Raw genomic sequence first — 18868 nt, 5'->3', positions numbered from 1 at the left:
TAAAAAGTTGAAATTGTCTCTGTTGTGTTCACGATGTCTCCATCATCACCTCAGACAACAAACTCCTGAGCAGCAGGGAGACTCCTCTCATCTTCTTCTTTTACATCAAATCATCTTTACATTGTTTGTAAAGTAATCTAGTATCATCAGCATGAAGGAAGACATTCACAGGTCATTTTCAAAACAATACCCACTTTCCCAGGTGCTGCTACAGGTGCACTATATGAAGATTTAACAGGTTGATTATTTGTATGATTGATACTTCATTGATAACATAAGTTTGATTATCAGCAAAATCAAAGAAAATCAAATGAAAACCATCAGGGTGAGAAGTTACATTATGATTCAATCGAGCACGACTGCTGGATACACAGAGTTCCTACAGAATATCATTTTAAAGTGCTTTGTTTTTATCTTTTTTTTTTTTTCTTGTCGTGGCCCGGTTAGCTTTCCTCAACCTAGCCTAGCTCACCTGCTAGCCTTAGCATTGTAGCAGTTGTTGGCCCAGTCGGTAGCAGGTTCCAGGTGATACAGTTAGTGATGGTGGAGTCTAGTTAACATGGTTATTCAGGGATAAAGTGCAGAATACCAAACTATTACTACAATCATCTGATCTTGATCTCCTCTGACAGTGGACACATGTCTCAGCAAGCACCACAAACAGTCTCATATGATAAAATACCACACTACATTTCATAGGCATTTATTGATATTTTTATTCCCTTCAATAGCAGTTACATTTGACCATTGATTAATACAAAATATAAATCAGCTTATAAAGCATGTATTTTATAGGTTTAATAAATAAGATTATTGACAGTAGTAACGCTGCTATAAGCTCTGCTGACGGTTTACATGTTTACAGACACATAGAAAAACATTAGACACAGATTTTTGGAAAATATATATTTGATAAGACTGATTATTATTGAGTAACAAGTTATTAAAATACAGGAAGCACAATCATTAAGATTCAGTTTATTAGTACATCAGATTACAGTAAAAAGTAGTTTTAAAAAAGTCCTCAGTCACTTCTGGGTAAACTTGGATTGTCATTTTTAGGATTTCAAGAATTTCTCTGAGGGTAAAGCAGCAGCAGTGGACAAGAACCAACCAGTGAAAGTAGCTGCTGGCATCATGGTTTCCATCCAACCTCCACCAATAGACATCGGGAAGGTTGGGAAATTCGTCCCATCCCTCTTTGTGAAAGAAACAGACCTAATGAAGGTGTTAACTTCAGGCAAAAAAAAGTTGAATGATGTTAACAGCTTCATCAATATATTTAAGAAGTGTGTGAAAGAATAAATATGAGGTAAACAGATCAGACTCACTGATGACTATCGTCCACTCCATCGTAATGCTGCTCCGAAGTAAGAAGTAGGGTTGACCTGCAGCAAATAAACAGCACTGTTATCAGGCTACATCATAAGAATGAATCTAATAAGGGCTGTCTGTGGTTAAAATAGAGAAAATATGCAATATAATAAACTATCGACTAATATCATGAGCTCTGTGTGTGTCAAATGTTAATGAATGTATGTTGATAAAAGCTTACCAGGGAGAAGATGGTCCAGAAATTGATTGCGACCCCCATTGAGCTGTCAGAACATAACAAACATGAGCTGTTTTCAGACAGAGATTCCACAACACTGTGTCAGAGACAGTAACTACAACAACACAACAGTGAAAGACGACAAACACATGTGAGTTCAAGTGTTTTGCTCTAAATCTGGTCACATAATCATCAGCAGTAAACTACAGGAGCTGCCCGGCTCTCACTGCTGGAGACAGACGCTGTTTTTAGAAGAAATGTGATGAAGAGTCGCTCAGACACATTTTGTGTTTAGTAAATTCTGTATTTTTGTCCTCATATAAGATGCTGAAGACACGAGCTGCTACCACATTACTGTTGTTTGGTCCTGTCACGTGTCTTTGTGGGTTGAAGTGTGGAACATTTCTCTTTTATTTGATGAGTGAAGGATCTGTTGAGCTGTCAGACTGAACGCCATCAGACCGACACACTCCTGACCTGCACTGCTGCCAGTTTATCCATTCACACACACATTGTCTCTCCTCTGTTGCTGCTCTGATTCTACAGCAGCAGCAGACAAGATGTCAGAAACAAACCAGTGGAAGTAGCTGCTGGCAGGTACCTTAGTGAGGCTTCCGTCAAAACTTTGTAGACAGACTTTTGGTCAGTAGGCAGATTACCAAACAAAGGTCGGGCTGGTTTCAAAACAACATTATGTAGAAACTGTGTGTGTGAAATGTTATTGAATACATGTTGATAAAATCTTACCTGGTAGTAGATACTACTGATCCCGCTGCTGCTCCTGATTCTTTGAAATTTATTCTGGGTTCTTCTGACCTGTCAAAGAGTAACAAACATGAGCTCTTTTCAGACGGTGAGTTCAAGTTTTTCACATCAGCTCACATATACTACAACTGTAAAGTAACATGATATTTACTTACTCTAGGTCACCTAATCCAGGACTTGGTGTCGACTCGCTTGTTTCCACATCCATTCTGATTCACGTTCAGTCTGATCCAGAGATCTTTATGTCAGCTCAGAGTTGGTCTGACTGTCCTCCTGCTGCTGTATCAACAGATGTTATTAATGTTTTCATTTTATAGCTTTAAATTCAGAAAAAAAAGTAATATGTTTATATTGGCGTTCTTGTTTAACAGGCTTGTCAACGTTACATGTTTAAAAATGTAAAAACAGAAACGTCATCTTACATCTTTGACTTCAACAAAAACTATATTCTGACCTGTTCCTTTGTTTGATTTATAAGTTAAATGACATAATTAAATAAATAGATGATACAATAAAGTTTTAAAGAAATATATGTACATTTCCTGTAGCTGGATGGTAAGAAAAACAAACAACCAACCAAACTGCATCACGGATCAAAATGAAAATGACAGAGAACTGCTTTCATCAAATCTCCAAACTCTTATTACTTTATTCATTAAGGGTGTCAAAAAATAAACTTCTTTTGCTATAAAATGTTCTTGTTGCTCCAACAAAGAACTAATGCAGAGGAGCAAACTCTTGTTCAAACAGGCAGACTCTCGACAGTGAACACAACATGGCAGCAACTTCCTGATCTCGTTCCAGAGTCGTCACATTTATTCAAGCCCTAACTTGTAAAACAGAGTTTACAGCCCTCATGCAGCTTCTCTGCTCACTTTACACTCCTGTAAGATTCCTCTTCCATGAATTAATGTTGTCAACTTCAGCAAAAGTTCCAAATAAACTTTTTTGACAGCATTTCACATGACTATCATATCCTGGTCTTTATTATAAAACTTCTACTCTACTGAACTTCAATAAATTCACTCTTAATAGAAACACAGACTACTTATCATTGACTTCTGTCGTCAGCTCTTCTCCACAAACCTGCAGCTCAAAGTCGTCAACATTAAACATCAATTAAATCAAATAACTAAATAAATGAATGATACATTAAGATCAAGAACAATATAAAAGCATGTGTTACCTTTAGACGATGAAAGAAGTGTGCCACACCCAGACAAACACACCAAAGGTAAACTACCTGTAGCTCCTCCTTGAGACCAACGCCCAAGGCTGTAGGTTTGATATTGACATTGTTGGGGACATAGCCAGTATACAATAATAACTGGAGTCCTCTGGAAATTAATTATTAACAGAAAAAACAACATGTGTTACTTTCTACTTCCGTCTTCTATCGTGTCCCTGAAATCCCATAATGTGATATTTTCTATCGTGTGTGCAGGTTTTTATGAGATAATAACTTTTACCAGAAGCCTTTAATTCATCTGTCCTTATTGTCTGTCTTCTGATAGTAATGCTGAAAAGTCACAGTGTACAAATAAAGAGGATGTGTTAGGAACAATGATACTATGACCAGAGAGTGAGTGAGTTTATTATCTAAAGAGGATACAGATTATTATTATTATCTCTGATTATTTGACCTTATTTGTCTCCTGCGGGGCCCTAAAGTGCCATAATGTGATATTTTCCATCTGTCTCTCTTCTTTCTATCACATGTTGTTATGGAGGTTGTATCAGTGACTCTTGTCTCGTCCCTCTTCTTACTTCCTGTCCTCTCTTTAAATAATAAAAGCATTAAATGTCAATGTATCAATGCACCTGTAACATTACTGTGTTACAGCCCTGTGGGTCAGCTGGACTTGAGATAAAAAATCTCACTTCTTTAGGTCGCTGCTTTTACACTTTAATGGTAATAAAATAAAATAAAATAAAATAAAACAAAATGAAAAAGGAAAAATAAAACAATAGAAATAAAACAAACAGAAAATAAAACAGAAAAAATATGAAATAAAAAGTTAACTTAAATTAAAAAATTAGGTAAATTTTAAAAAAGATGAAATACAAATGAGATATACTGAAATAAATCAAAATAAAATAAAGCTAAATTAAATTAAATACTTGACCATCTTCATTGTGTTGTTGTTCAACTACAAGTGGCCTATTTTACGTCCCTTTACGTACTTTTACTTATTTACATTTTTTCTACATTGATTAATATAAGTTAACTAATAAAGTAAGCATGTTATAGGTTAAACTCCACAGCAGTACATAAAGTACCTTAAGATAATTATCTCCACTTTTACCAGCTGCAACATTAGTGACACTCAGAATTTCATGCATCAATGTTTGAAATACAAACATTAAGACAGTTTTTTGTTTGTTGTTTTAGTTTTGCAGTAATAATTCCTCCTCTTCATACTCAACATTAAAGATCTCTTCTTAATGTGGAGGAACTGTCAACTTATCCTCGTGCTAAAATCAGAATCCACAGTAGTTTAGCTGCTCTGAGATCTGCTGACAGTTTACACATTTACAATCACATGTTTTGATTAATCTTCTCTTGATAATGGTGATCAATAACCACTGACCAGGAGAGAGGACGCTGCCTCACATGTTGTAGAGACAAGGAGGATCGTATATACTGTAAAACTCACAGCACACTAATATCTAAATGTGAGATCTTACACATGGTTACAGTTAATAAGACTTATTATTAATCAGTAACACGTTCTTAAAACACAGGAAGCACAATCATTAAATATCAAGTTTATTATGACACCAGATTACAGATTCCAATTTACTGAAGCCAACAGTGTCCAACATTTGATGACCTGTTGCAACAACTTCTGTAACAGAGTCAGAACAATAAGAAGTATAAAACATTTCGACACTTTTCATTTTACAAACTGCATCTTTTGTTCTGAGCAGCAGTAAATAAAAACTATATTTTTAACCATAACATACATATATACCATCTTTTATTTTTTATACCAAAAAAACACTGTGAATCAGCCTTCATGGTCAAATTGCTGCAAAGAAGCCACTACTGAGGAAGAACAACAAGAAGATTTCTTTGTTTTGGGGCCAAAAAACACAAAATCTGAACTTTGGTCTGATGAGTTGAAATCTGAGATTGTTGTTTCCAGCCGCCGTGTGTTTCTACATGTGGAGGCAGCAGAACACTGTGTTTCCTTTTTCTGCTGCTTTATACTTCCACTCCATTTATCTGATTACTTTAGTTACTAGTTACTTTACAGATTACATGCTGCGTCAGAGCCAAAGTGAAGTAAAGTGTTCACAGTATACACAAGTTAATATATGGATTAGTTACTTGTACTTTTGATACTGAGGTACATTTAATATCAGATACTTTAATTCTTTTACTCGAGTACTCTTCATGTGTTTGACTTTTAACACCATATCTTTACTTTTACTGGAGTACGACTGTTGGAACTGATGGTTCATCATCAGGAAGCTCACATGTTCCCAGAGGAGCCCTACCAAAGTAAAAGTTTTGACAATGCTGAGATAAGAAAACATCACATGAGAGCAGAATAACAGTCGTGGAGGGTTCAGGAACCAAAAAGGACGTGGGACATTCAGGAACTAAGGTTAGAGTTTTAAATAACGAACTGCTCCTTTAACACAGTCTGTTTCTTAATATCGCTAATTATTAATGAAAAAACACTTTAATTAAAACATTTATTGTGTAAAGTGCAACACATACAGATACACTTTATATTCATCAGTTTCAACTGGAACATTCATAAACATATAAAACTCAATATTACAGGAAGAGAAACAAAGAAACAAAGAGCAGAGGACGACAACGTTTTAATTAGTATCATTTTATAATGTTTTATTTGATCAGTTTGAAAATGTATTCTTTATTTTATTACATTATTATATCTACAGGCTAACATCAGTGTTAGCAACAGGCTAACAACATCATCCAGACAGTACGAGGGTGTTTACATTACCACAGTTACATGGTACAAATCTTTGACAAGACTTCTGGAACAACAGCTGGTAAACAATCTTTTTCACAGATTCAGCGACACGCGACTTTAAATCAGCTTCACCACAGTTTGTTTAGAAGCTGTGACTCGTTCAGAGTGATGTTTCCTTCTCAGGTCGTTCCAGTCCTAAACAGATGAAACTCAGTTTTTCAAAATAAAATATGTTGAAAGAAACAGAAAAGAAAGATGGACGGAAGTTTAAACTTTAAATCATCTTTAACACCTCAGATTTGTGTCAGGACCTCAGATTTAAGAACCTCAGCTTGAAGCAACAGAATCATTTCTATAGAGGTGGGTTAGGTTTCGGACCTCAGGTGCTGGCAGGCCTCAGGCTCAGTTCCAGGAGTTCCTGGTCCAGACAGATCCACAGATGAACCAACTAGACGTCCTCACATGGCGAAAGACGAGCCGCTTTCAGTAGATCCGTCCACCGAGCGGTGAGTAGACACGTAGATCTCGGAGGAAACCCTGGAGAAGAGTCGACTCCACAGGTCCTGGAAGATCCTCCTGAAGCGGTTCCTAAACGGTCCGAAGAATGCGTACAGCACCGGGTTCAGGCAGCAGTGCAGGTAGGCGATGGTCTGCGTCACTGTTTTGGCGGTATGCAGGGCGTCAGACGCTTCACAGGTCTGCAGCTGGAACATGGTGGCGGTGTCGTAGAGCAGCGTCATGTTGTAGGGCAGGTGGCAGATGATGAACACCACCATCACGGCCAGCACCACCCGCACCTTTTTGTGCCGCTGGAAGTTTCTGGTTTTCAGGGTGACGGTGACGGTGGAGTGGCAGAAGAATATGATGAGCATCGGCAGGAAGAATCCCACGGCCAGCTGGGTGCTGAGGACGGCAATCTTGGTCCTCCAGGCTGTGATGTTGTCCATGAACATGAACTCACAGACGTAATGAGGAGGACTCGGCGCCAGATTCGTCTCCTCCTCGTCGTAGAAGAAGAAATCTCCACTGATGTCCGGCTCGTACAAGTTGTAGAAGTAGAAGGTGGGGACAGACAGCAGTAAGGCGCAGACCCAGACGATGGTGCAGATGACGCGGCTGTACGACAGCGAGCGCAGCCTGAAGCTCTGGCTGACGTGGACGATGGCGATGTAGTGGTCAGCGCTGATGCAGGTGAGCAGCAGCATGCCGCTGTACAGGTTGACACTGTACGAACCGCGCAGAAGCTTGCAAGCCAGCGGCCCCATCGACCACGAATACAGCTTGTTGTAGAGGATGAGGGGCAGCGACAACACGAACAGCAGGTCCACAATGGCCACGTTGAGCAGGTAGACGTCGGTTGTGGACTTTGTCCTCTTGTAGAACGTGCAGGTGACGATGACCAGGCTGTTGCCCACGAAGCCCAGGATGCAGATGATGGAGTAGATGTATGGGACCAAACGCTCAATGATCTGGTTCTTCTGGAGAGAACAAAGTTCTTCATAGCCGTAACAATACTGATAATCAGTGATTTGTGAGGAGTGATTTGATTGGTTGAACATCATTTCCTCTTCTTCTTCTTCTACTGTGAACAAAGAACAGAGACAGAACATTAAACTGTGACGAACACAGAAGATGAAGTGACTCTGTAGAAACCACTGCTGTGACATGAGCACCCTCCAGCCTTCTGAAAATACTTGAAAGTACTCAGGATGCTCGATTAAACTGCTGCTGAACTTTAAATGATTGACTGAACTGAAATGTTATTTAAAGAGGAGTGTTGTCTTTCACGTTATGTGTTTGTTTCTGCCTGCGACGTGGTGACTTTCAATACATCAGTGAAATGAAAGGTTAAAAATCAGGACGAGTGGAGGAGAACATTTCCAGCGGTGAACTGAGCATCCACAGCGCGAGCTAACGTTAGCAGCGAAAGGCACAAAACAGGAAGCTGAACAGAACCAGACAGCAAGACTGTGTTTCAAGGTTCTGGTGCACAGGTTCTGGTCCTTCCAGGTTCTGGTCCTTCCAGGTTCTGATCCTTCCAGGTTCTGGTCCTTCCAGGTTCTGATCCTCCAGATAATCTCCACAGATGAACTCCACTCTGTGATGTGTGAAACTAAATTAACTGTGTAGCAGTAAGAAGCTAATGTTAGGCTACAAACAGACGACATCACGGTCACATGACTTAAGTGTCACCACCATAAACAGTCTTACTGCAAAGTTACTATCCAGGTTTTCTATAAACTGATCAATGTACAAGTTGTAAAGTCAGAGTTAGAACAGTGTGTAACTAAAGTGGCCTGTAAAGACAGACTAGTGAGTAGATGAGTCTCCGTGTTCGCTGTGAGGACGTTTAATGTCCCCGACAACCTCTGTAGTCTCATTCAGACACTCGTTAGCAACCGCTAACTGTTTTTAACACATGAAGAGCTTCAGAATTAAACTGTGGGACATTTAATGATGAATGAAACCTGTAAATATGTTCAGCCTGTGGTGACCACACACCTTATTACACACATTTAACTGAATACACATTAAACAAACTCACAGATGTGTGAGGTGCTAACATGCTAACATGCTAACTGACGTCTGGGTTCAGGACTACAGATTACAGCTCAGTATAATCCATCAGATAATCTTATATAAAAACTGAGTCATTGGTTTTTACAAATTAAACGAGATGCAAAATGTTAATCAGACTGTTCGAGGTGCTGGTTGGTGAACGCAGTGTGGCATTTATTCAAGTCCTAACTTCTAAACAGAGTTTACAACCCTCATGCAGCTTCTCTGCTCACTTTACACTCCTGTAAGATTCCTCTTCCATGAATTAATGTTGTCAACTTCAGCAAAAGTTCCAAATAAAGTTTTTCAGAAGTATTTCACATGAGAATCATATCCTGGTCTTTATTATAAAACTTTTAACTTGAACTAAATCCACTCTTAGAAGACACACAGCCTACTTTTTTTGCATTGTTCAAATTCAATTAAAATATATAAAGCATGTGTTACAATACCTTTAGATGGTGAAAGAACTGCGTCTCACGAAGACACAAAAGTGAAACTATCTGCAGCAGCTTTTCTTGTGACCAGCAACCACAATAATAAAGAGGGACGTCTCTGAAACAACAACAGGAAGAACACGTGTTGTGTGTTTCCTCTTTCGTCTTCTATCGTGTCCCTAAAATCCCATCATGTAATATTTTCTATCGTGTGTGCAGGTTTTTATGAGATAATAACTTTAATCAGAAGCCTTTAATTCATCTGTCCTTATTGTCTGTCTTCTGATAGTAATGCTGAAAAGTCACAGTGTACAAATAAAGAGGATGTGTTAGGAACAATGATACTATGACCAGAGAGTGAGGGAGTTTATTTACATGCAGTAACATCCTGTGAACCAGCCTGCAGCTGATCTGGGAGCTGTCAACTTCTCCTCCTGATATAAAGTTTAAAGAGTCATTCTTTATTTCAGAGTCCACAGTAGTGTCGCTGCTCTGAGCTCTGCTGAGTTTACACAAACCTTCTGGATTAAACACTACAATACTTTTCACTTCTGCTTATTGATCGGCTGACTGTACGATCCTTCACATAGAAACAATCAAACACAGAGAAGTAGAAATATGTGGTTTTAATAAGGCAAACTGATTTTAAGTTACAGATTATAAAAGTGCAACAGAGAAATCATCAATCAAAAGTGCATTCAAGAAAATCTACAGAATAAAAAAAAGTAACAGGAGATAAAAAGTTGAAAATTGTCTCCGTTGTGTTCACGATGTCTCCATCATCACCTCAGACAACAAACTCCTGAGCAGCAGGGAGACTCCTCTCATCTTCTTCTTTTACATCAAATCATCTTTACATTGTTTGTAAAGTAATCTAGTATCATCAGCATGAAGGAAGACATTCACAACATATAGTTTTAATATATGACCCACCTTCACAAGTGCTGCTACAGGTGCACTATATGAAGTTACATTGAGAATCATTTAAGCATAACTGCTGGATACACAGAGTGTCTGAAAGTTCAGTTAAATTAATTCTGTTTGTACAGAATAATTTCTCTTTCTAAAGTAACTTCTTGACACTTTGCAGTTGGACTCCTGTTCCATCACCTGGAATCATTCTCACAGATTTTGATTTGGAAGAAAAAGTTGATTTCACTGTTGTGACTTCTATTCCAGATAAAAGTGACAGAAAAAAATGATGCAAGTATTACTAAAAATGTAGAGTTTCATGATGTTCATATCTTAATTAATCTGTTTAATGTGAGAAGTTTGACTCACAGTCTGAAGACTGTAAATACTCACCTTTACATCTCCTCGTGTTCTTTGAAACCCTCCTGACAAGGCGTCTGACAGCATCTCCCACCCTGCAGTGAGTAATAATCATTATTATGATGTGACTGTAAGTTATGTTACTTGATAATATGATAAAGTGTAGAAGAAGACAGCAGAGGTTCTGTATGTGACTGTTCAAAATGTTCCTAACTTTTAATACTCAGTGAAAGTTATGTATTAATAACCACTATAATAATGTGATGATTAGTTCAAACTTACATCTTTTTAAAAGAGAACTTTCCCTCTTTTAACTCTTCAGTGTGACCATCTCGTCCGTCACTCTCAGTAGAGGCACAATGCTGATTTTCCACAGAGACTCTGGAAGAAAGAAACACACACACACACTTGAAATCATCTTATTTCTGTCTCTCACAATGTGTATGTAATCTGTTTTTTAAAGCTTGTATTACTTATCCATCAGTTTCAGTATGAAGCCTGTCAGAAACACCAAGTAGACACCAGAAAAGTTCAGCAACATCTTGCTGTTGCCTCTGATTTGACTTCTCACTTTAACATCAATTATTACATTATTCTAGCATAACAAGGAAATGATGTTCACGCCTTAATCAATGTATTTCAACAAGTGTGTGAAAGAATGTATATGACAGATTTCAGTGCATTTATTTTTGTTGTTCTTATCTCTAAATTTTGAGTAAATGTCTTTATTAAAATTCCTATGCTTGGAGACATTTCATAATGCCGTTTCAAATTGGAAATCTTCATCACAGCTATAGTCTCCTGGCATATAAAGCACATGGGTCTTGTGCTGGTCGGAGGGAGAATGAATGCAAATGTTTCAGTCCATTCTTCTTTGAATTGCTGATTTTCACTGTGTACTTTTCTTTTAGTGGTGAACTTGGAACACGCCATTTTCGTGCAATCTAGGCTCCTACAGCCGGCAAAATGTCAATATGCGAACTTCTCCAAAAGCAAAAGTTAAAGTTAAACATTGAGCTCACAGCAGTGAGTAACCAGTAACACGTTGTCTGTGTATCGTTGACATGGAGACAAGTCCAGGTATACACGTGCCGACCCAACCAAAACACATGGTGAAGGAAAAACAGTTCAGGGGCCACAAATAGGAGGCCGGCCGGGGCCGCCTACTGAGGATCACTGCTATATACTAATATCATAAGCTCTGAATGTGTGTGTGTCAAGTTTTAATAAATGTATGTTGATAAAAATCTTACCTGGGAGCAGGTCGTCCTTTTTTAAAATCAATTATGGCCGCTTTTGACCTGTCAGAACAAAACAAACATGAGCTCTTTTCGGATAGAGATTCCACAATACTGTGTCAGAGACAGTAACTACAACAACACAACAGTGAAAGACGACAAACACATGTGAGTTCAAGTGTTTTGCTCTAAATCTGGTCACATAATCATCAGCAGTAAACTACAGGAGCTGCCCGGCTCTCACTGCTGGAGACAGACGCTGTTTTTAGAAGAAATGTGATGAAGAGTCGCTCAGACACATTTTGTGTTTAGTAAATTCTGTATTTTTGTCCTCATATAAGATGCTAAGCAATAAGACACGAGCAGCTTCCCGCCTTGAAAAGGCAGTGTGAATGTGAATGGGCCTGTAGATACTAAAATTATAAAGTAACAAAATAATGACTTACTTTTCGCGGCCGATGGGACGTGATCTGAAGAGTTCTGCATGTTCTGGTCTCCACAGTTGTGGTCTGTAACACAACACACACAGCGTGATGACTAAAGATGGTGGAGAGCTGAAAGCTGATCTCTGGGTGAGTTTTGAATTTTAGACTTTTTCTTTTAACTTTCAGTCATTGCAGTGTGTCTTGACCTTTGACCCTCTTGCTCCTACACCTGCTGCAGCATCAGTGTGTGATTTTGGATTACGAAGAAAATGTCAAATGTCTGTGTTCTCTCTCCTTTGTTTATATTTGCACGACACACTGTGACTTATGTCACGTATATTCTGCTCTGCAAAGGATTGTGGGTAAGAATAGCCAGAGAAGCATGTTGGCTTGTGTACTGCATACAAATGTATTTGTGGCATACTGCATTTAACATACTGTGTATTGAGACAAACCATAGACACATATAAACATAGACGGTGCTTTGACTCTCTGGACTGTATGTCCAGGTTGCCGTCATATTGGATGTGGCAGGTCTGTGTTATAAACAAATACAAGTAGACGTGACAAGAAGAGTGTGTAAGAATACAAAATGAGGTTAATTTACAAATAACTATCACCACTATCTGATGCATCAGACACATTGTGATAATAAAGTGAGAAAAAGATAAAATAGTTTGTGTATGTAATGTGTGAATGAACAAAATGTTCATAGCTGCAGGAACATTTTAATGATGTAAACACTTTGTTTTATGAGAGGAGCATCTAGTGACTCAGAGTGTCATGATTCTCCAAACGCACGATTCAGTTTGACTTTTGATTTTAAAATGTTTCCAGTACTTCAGAATATGCTGCTGTTAGACTGTTATGCCCCAACAAGTGTCATCTACATTTTGTAGGAGGAACACTTGAACGCACCATGACGTCTCTGTTGGCACACAAAACCATGCAGTTTAAGACGTGCACCTGAACGCACCATGATCAGAATTGTGACTCCATTATCTAACACTGGTTCTCTTCACTGATCTGTTTGTTCTGCAGGTGAACAGGTGTAACACTAACACTGACACTAACAAACGAGTCATACTGTGTGCTGCTAGAACAGGGAGAGAACGTAACCCAGCCAGGAGCCACAAGAATGTGCAGTTCAGGGGCTGTTTCGTCAGTGGGGGAACATCCAGCTGCAGGGACTGGACATGCTCTTGAAAAGGTTGCCAAATCTTTAAAAAATTTCATTCGAGCCACGGAGGGAGTGTTTGATTTTCTCTGATTTCATAAAGGATAAGACATCCCTTATCCAGAGAGTGTGGGAGGAGGGAGACGGGCTCTTCCAGTGCATCAGAATGACCCGCCTCAATAATAATGTGAGAAAAGCCACCAGTTCAGTGAAGTAGGATGGCAATAAGAGGGAACTAAGCAGCCGCTTGGGGCCCCAAGGAAAATAAATAAATAAATAAATACATACATTTTTATGCATCTGTACCCAGGAGGACAGTAGTTCATAATCTGTCACTGTATTAATATAATTTATAAAGAAACATTATAGTGTGACATTTGTGTCAATAAATGTCAAGCACAGGAGACTCCGTGGTGGTGGGAGGGGGGCCCCAAATCAAAATCTGCTTAGGGCCCCCAAAAGGCTTGGGCCGGCACTGAGTGGTCTACTTGGTTTATCTCTGAATTCATAATAATTATGCCGTGTTTTTAATAGAGATTGTGTTGCCTCATTAGAGGCCAGAATGTAAAATTCTGCTTTTTTCTTGGGCAGCTCCTTAAAAAGATCTGCGTCGGGTGAGTCTATACATTTTGTTTGCAGTTCTGATAAAGCACTGGACAGACAAGTACCCTCTGTGTTACAACCTTCTTGATCATCAATTAGTCATTAAAGCATCTTAAACAGAATATTTGCCTCTTTTCTGTCTGGACACACAGAAACATCACATCAGCTCATAAACTACAACTGTAAAATAAGTTAATATTTACTTACTCTTCATCATTTTCTCCAGGTTTTGGTATCGACTCGCTTGTTTCCGCAACCATTCTGAATCATGTACAGTCTGATCCAGAGATGTTTATGTGACATCAGATCTTGAGTCTGGCTGTCCTCCTGCTGCTGTATGAACAGACGTTATTAATGTTTCCATTTCATAGTTTTAAATTCAGAAAAATAATATGTATATTTTGGCGTTCTTGTTTAACAGGCTTGTCAACATTACGTGTTTCAAAATGTAAAAACAGAAACGTCATCTTACTTCTATGACTTCAACAAAAACAAAATTCTGACCTGTAATTGATTTATAAATTAGATTACACAATTGAATAAATGGATGGCACAATAATGTTTAAAAAAATCATCCTAGTCACATTTCCTGTAACTGGATGGTAAACAAACAAACAAACAAACAAACTGCGTCACAGATCAAATGGAACTAAAGTGAACTGCTTTGATCAAATCTCCAAACTCTTGTTATTTTTTTTTTAAACAAGTTGTCAAAAAATAAACTTATTTTGCTATAAAATGTTCTTGTTGCTCCAACTAAGAACTAACTAAACAGGCAGACTTTCTACGGAGGAAACAACATGATAACCACTTCCCTATTTTTTTAAGAGTCATCACCAAAGTGGAAGTGTGGAATTTACCGCCCTCATGCAGCTTCTCTGCTCACTTTACACTCCTGTAAGATTCCTCTTCCATGAATTAATGTTGTCAACTTAAGCAAAAGTTCCAAATAAAGTTTTTCAACAGTATTTCATACAAAACTTCTACTCTTGAAACAAAGTCTATTTATTATATTTTGCACCCAAATCTCTTTTTCACTTCAGCTGTTTTCTTTTCTGTCGTCAACTCGACTCCACAAACCTGCAGCTCAAAGTCATCAGCTTACCTTTTTTTCATTTATCAAATAAAATTAAATAACTAAATAAATGAATGATACATTAAGATCAATTAAAATATATAAAGCATGTGTTCGGTACCTTGAAGTGGTGAACTGCGTCTCACAAAGACACAAGTGAAACTGTCTGCAGCTCTCATGTGATCAGCACCCACAATGATGAAACAATTACAGGAAGAACATGTGTTGGGTGTTTCTTCTTTCGTCTTTTACCGTGTAAAATAAAATAAGATAAATGAAACAAGAAAAAACTTTATGGTAAGAATTAAATAAAGATACAGCAAAAACGATAAAATGAAATTAAAAAATAAGGTCAAATGAAAATAAAAGATAGAATGAAAATAAGATATAATAAAATAGAGATTCAAGATTCAACATTTAAAGGTTTATTTGTCACATACTCATACAGGATGCGTAGTGAAATGTTTTTGTGACTTGTACTGTACTTCTGTGCTCAACTGTAGTAAAATAAAATACAATAGAATACAACAAATACAATATGACTAAAAGTGTTCAGAGTGCAGAGTTCAGGGCTCTGACTGCCGCAGGGAATAAATAATAAATAAATCCAAATAGAATAAAGTGAGATAAAATTTAACAAAATTAAATTAAATACTTGACCATCTTCATTGTGTTGTTGTCCAACTACAAGTGGAAAATAATAAAGTACATTAACTTAAGTAATAACGTAGTTGCAAGATAATTATCTTCACTTTTAAGCAACATGTTCTTAAAACACAGGAAGCACAATCATTAATACTTTATTATATTAGATCTTCAGATTACAGAAAAGAGAAGTTTGATAATTTCTTGTAACAGTAAAATGACATCATCTTCCAGCTGGGGGAGCTAATGTACATTTTACCAAACTATTACATCAGCTGAATTCACCTAAACAGAACTTGAACGGCTTTTTCTTTTTATAAGAAAATCTGCATAACAAACAACTACAACTTTGTCATTTATTCTGTGGAGCTGTGTGTTGACATTGTACCCAATATGTTCAGTGATGTTTAACCTCGAGGTAACACTGTAACGTTTGGTTGCCTGTTGCTACAACTTCTGGGAGAACGTCAGAATGAGAACGAAACTGCTGAATGACACGAAACATTCAGGGAATAAAACTCAAAGAGAGATTTTCACCGGCAGTAGTTGTTGTTTAAAATGAAGAACATGAAGCCATAAGAACTTTGCAGCGTCATCACATTGTGTTCTCATTGTGGCAGCAGGAAATATATACTATATCTTTCAGTAACTATATAATATATAATATAATTATATACATATATACATACAAACACACACACAAACATATATCCACATGCTCAGGAATAACTTTTTTGTTTCAAGATATACAGTAAAACTTGGTGATCTGACATATCTGATATTCTGCTGGGCTTCTTTCATCTCCCCACCGGGCCGGGAACCAACTTGACCTTGTTTCCACAAGTTGCCTCCAGAGCCTCGTCCAACTCGTCAGTCCTCATTCTCTTCAATTTATTTTCTGCTTTTGACACAATCAACCACCAAATCCTCCTCTCCTCTCTGGCTGAACTTGGCATCTCTGACTCTGCTCTAACCTGGTTCACATCATACCTGACAAATCGCACCTTTCAGGTCACATGGAACAGCTCCTCTTCCAAATGCTGCCTTCTGGAAACTGGCGTCCCTCAAGGTTCAGTATAAGGAGTCTTGAGGGACCCAACTGTTACTCACAATTTTCCCCATCTTCCTCTAACACCCACATTGTGATGTACATCTCTGAATGTCTGGCAGAGATTTCCACTTGGACAACTGCACATCACCTCAAACTCAACCTTAGTAAAACTGAACTCCTCTTCATCCCGATCCTGCAGATTTGCCCTCTAAGACATCTGCAGGATCCGGTTGTTCCTCACGACGGACAAGTCGCAACTCTTGGTCATCTCCCACATGGACTACTGTAACTCTGAAGTCTCAGTCTGGAGGGCTGACCATCGCAGTGATTTTTTTTTCAACACAAACACTTGGTGTAATAAAGTTCAAGTTTTTTTGCCGCAAATACTGGACCTCTGATACCTCCAGAGGCGGGTCAGCACCGGAGCTAGATTTCAGCCCTCGCCGCTGTCGAGACATTCATACAGAGGAGGAGAAATGGCGCAGGATCCCCGCATCCAAACGGCGGTGTGAATGCCTAATGATAGTTTCGACTTTATTCATTTAAAGGACCTTTTTTTTGGTGAAGTTATACAGGACTGCCACCAGCAGCAGCAGCAGACCAGTGGAAGTAGCTCCTGGCAGGTCCCTCAAAAGGGTTTCATCCCGACTCCATCAACAGACTTCTGGGCAGTTGGGAGATCTATCCCATTGCTTTTTGTAAAAGAAACACAGGATGTTATTTAAAGTGCAGGTTAGTAATATGGATACAAATGTTTATCATGGCATATTTCATTTTATATCAAGATAACATGCTGTGAATTTGTCAGTTTAATGAAGCTTATTTAAGAAACACATTTTCGACAAAATAACAAGAAGGTGACGTCTGAAAAATGTACTAATGTTGCAGTTATCTATGAATGATTGGTCCCAAGTCTCAGATAATTGTTACAACACACAATCACATCCAACATGAAGAGATGAGTCTACATAACAAAGGAAGTATCAGGCCGGTTTTAAAGCAACATTATGTAGAAACTGGCCCTTTGTGCATGTTGGCGCCCCCCAGAGTTTCTGAATGCAACAACACTGTGGTAAACACAAATCACACGTCTGTAACTTAAGAAGTTACAGACGTAATTTAAGAAGTGTGTGAAAGAATAAATATGAGGTAAACAGATCAGACTCTGACTGACCTGCAGCAAATAATCAGCACTGTTATCAGGCTACATCATCAGAATGAAAAGAAATGTTGAAAGCAAAAACTCAGCAGGATTTAAATATGATAGTGAGGAGTGTGAAGAATAAGGTGAGAGGTTGGACATGTAGTGCAACTATACAAAACATTCAGTTAGTAAAAGCTTCCTTCTTCACCACAAGCTGCTGCTATCCACCTACTATCATCTCATCACACATCTAATTACAGCAGATTGTAGTTAAATAGAGGAAATAGTCTGAAATGTAATAAACTATATACTAATATTATAAGCTATGTATGTGTGTGTTAAATGTTAATGAATGTATGTTGATAAAAGCTTACCAGGCAGGTCCTTCTTTGAAATTCATTGGTGGGGAATGTGACCTGTCAGAACATAACAAACATGAGCTGTTTTCAGACAGAGATTCCACAACACTGTGCCAGAGACAGTAACTACAACAACACAACAGTGAAAGACGACAAACACATGTGAGTTCAAGTGTTTTGCTCTAAATCTGGTCACATAATCATCAGCAGTAAACTACAGGAGCTGCCCGGCTCTCTGTCAGAATGGTGTCATGTTGGTTTGCACACTGCAAAATGCAACCAGGTGTAGTAGGACATCCTGGTATTTGTGGCATACTGCATTCAACATACTTCGTATTGGGTCAAACCATAGAAACACATATATATACATAGATGCTGCATTAACTCTCTGGACTGTATGTAAGAATGCAAAATGAGGTTAATAGATGCCCTAACAAGTATTTGACTCACAGACAGTCTGAAAACTGTAAATATACACCTTTACAACTCCATGTTGTTCTTTCAAACCAACTCGAGAACCATCTCCCACCCTGCAGTGAGTAATAATCATTGTTATGATGTGACTGTAAGTTATGTTACTTGATAATATGATAAAGTGTAGAAGAAGACAGCA

The 18868-nt window shown here is 38.2% G+C and overlaps 1 protein-coding gene across 3 annotated transcripts; it reads right to left on the bottom strand.

Moving 5' to 3' along the window:
- Positions 1-698: 698 nt before the first annotated feature.
- LOC115597487 (C-C chemokine receptor type 6-like) lies at positions 699-9371 on the bottom strand. Of its 3 annotated transcripts, XR_003987109.1 has the most exons (6): positions 9282-9344; positions 2473-2596; positions 2300-2368; positions 1556-1598; positions 1332-1388; positions 699-1234 (listed from the first exon to the last, which is right to left on the bottom strand). XR_003987109.1 is itself a non-coding variant. In XM_030443418.1 (2 exons), exon 2 carries the CDS (start codon positions 7830-7832, stop codon positions 6729-6731), a length of 1104 nt encoding a protein of 367 aa, XP_030299278.1. In that variant the 5' UTR covers positions 7833-7852; positions 9282-9371; the 3' UTR covers positions 6009-6728. The 3 variants fall into 3 exon arrangements, 2 of the variants coding, with proteins under 2 accessions (XP_030299278.1, XP_030299279.1); XM_030443418.1 differs by lacking the exons at positions 699-1234; positions 1332-1388; positions 1556-1598; positions 2300-2368; positions 2473-2596 and adding an exon at positions 6009-7852 and having other exon boundaries at positions 9282-9371; XM_030443419.1 differs by lacking the exons at positions 699-1234; positions 1332-1388; positions 1556-1598; positions 2300-2368; positions 2473-2596 and adding an exon at positions 6009-7849 and having other exon boundaries at positions 9282-9350.
- Positions 9372-18868: the final 9497 nt, after the last annotated feature.

The sequence above is a fragment of the Sparus aurata genome, chromosome 16, assembly GCF_900880675.1.
Source record: "Sparus aurata chromosome 16, fSpaAur1.1, whole genome shotgun sequence".
Lineage (NCBI taxonomy): Eukaryota > Metazoa > Chordata > Actinopteri > Spariformes > Sparidae > Sparus > Sparus aurata.
Note: the sequence above shows the minus strand (reverse complement) of the source record. Positions and strands in the feature narration are given on the sequence as shown.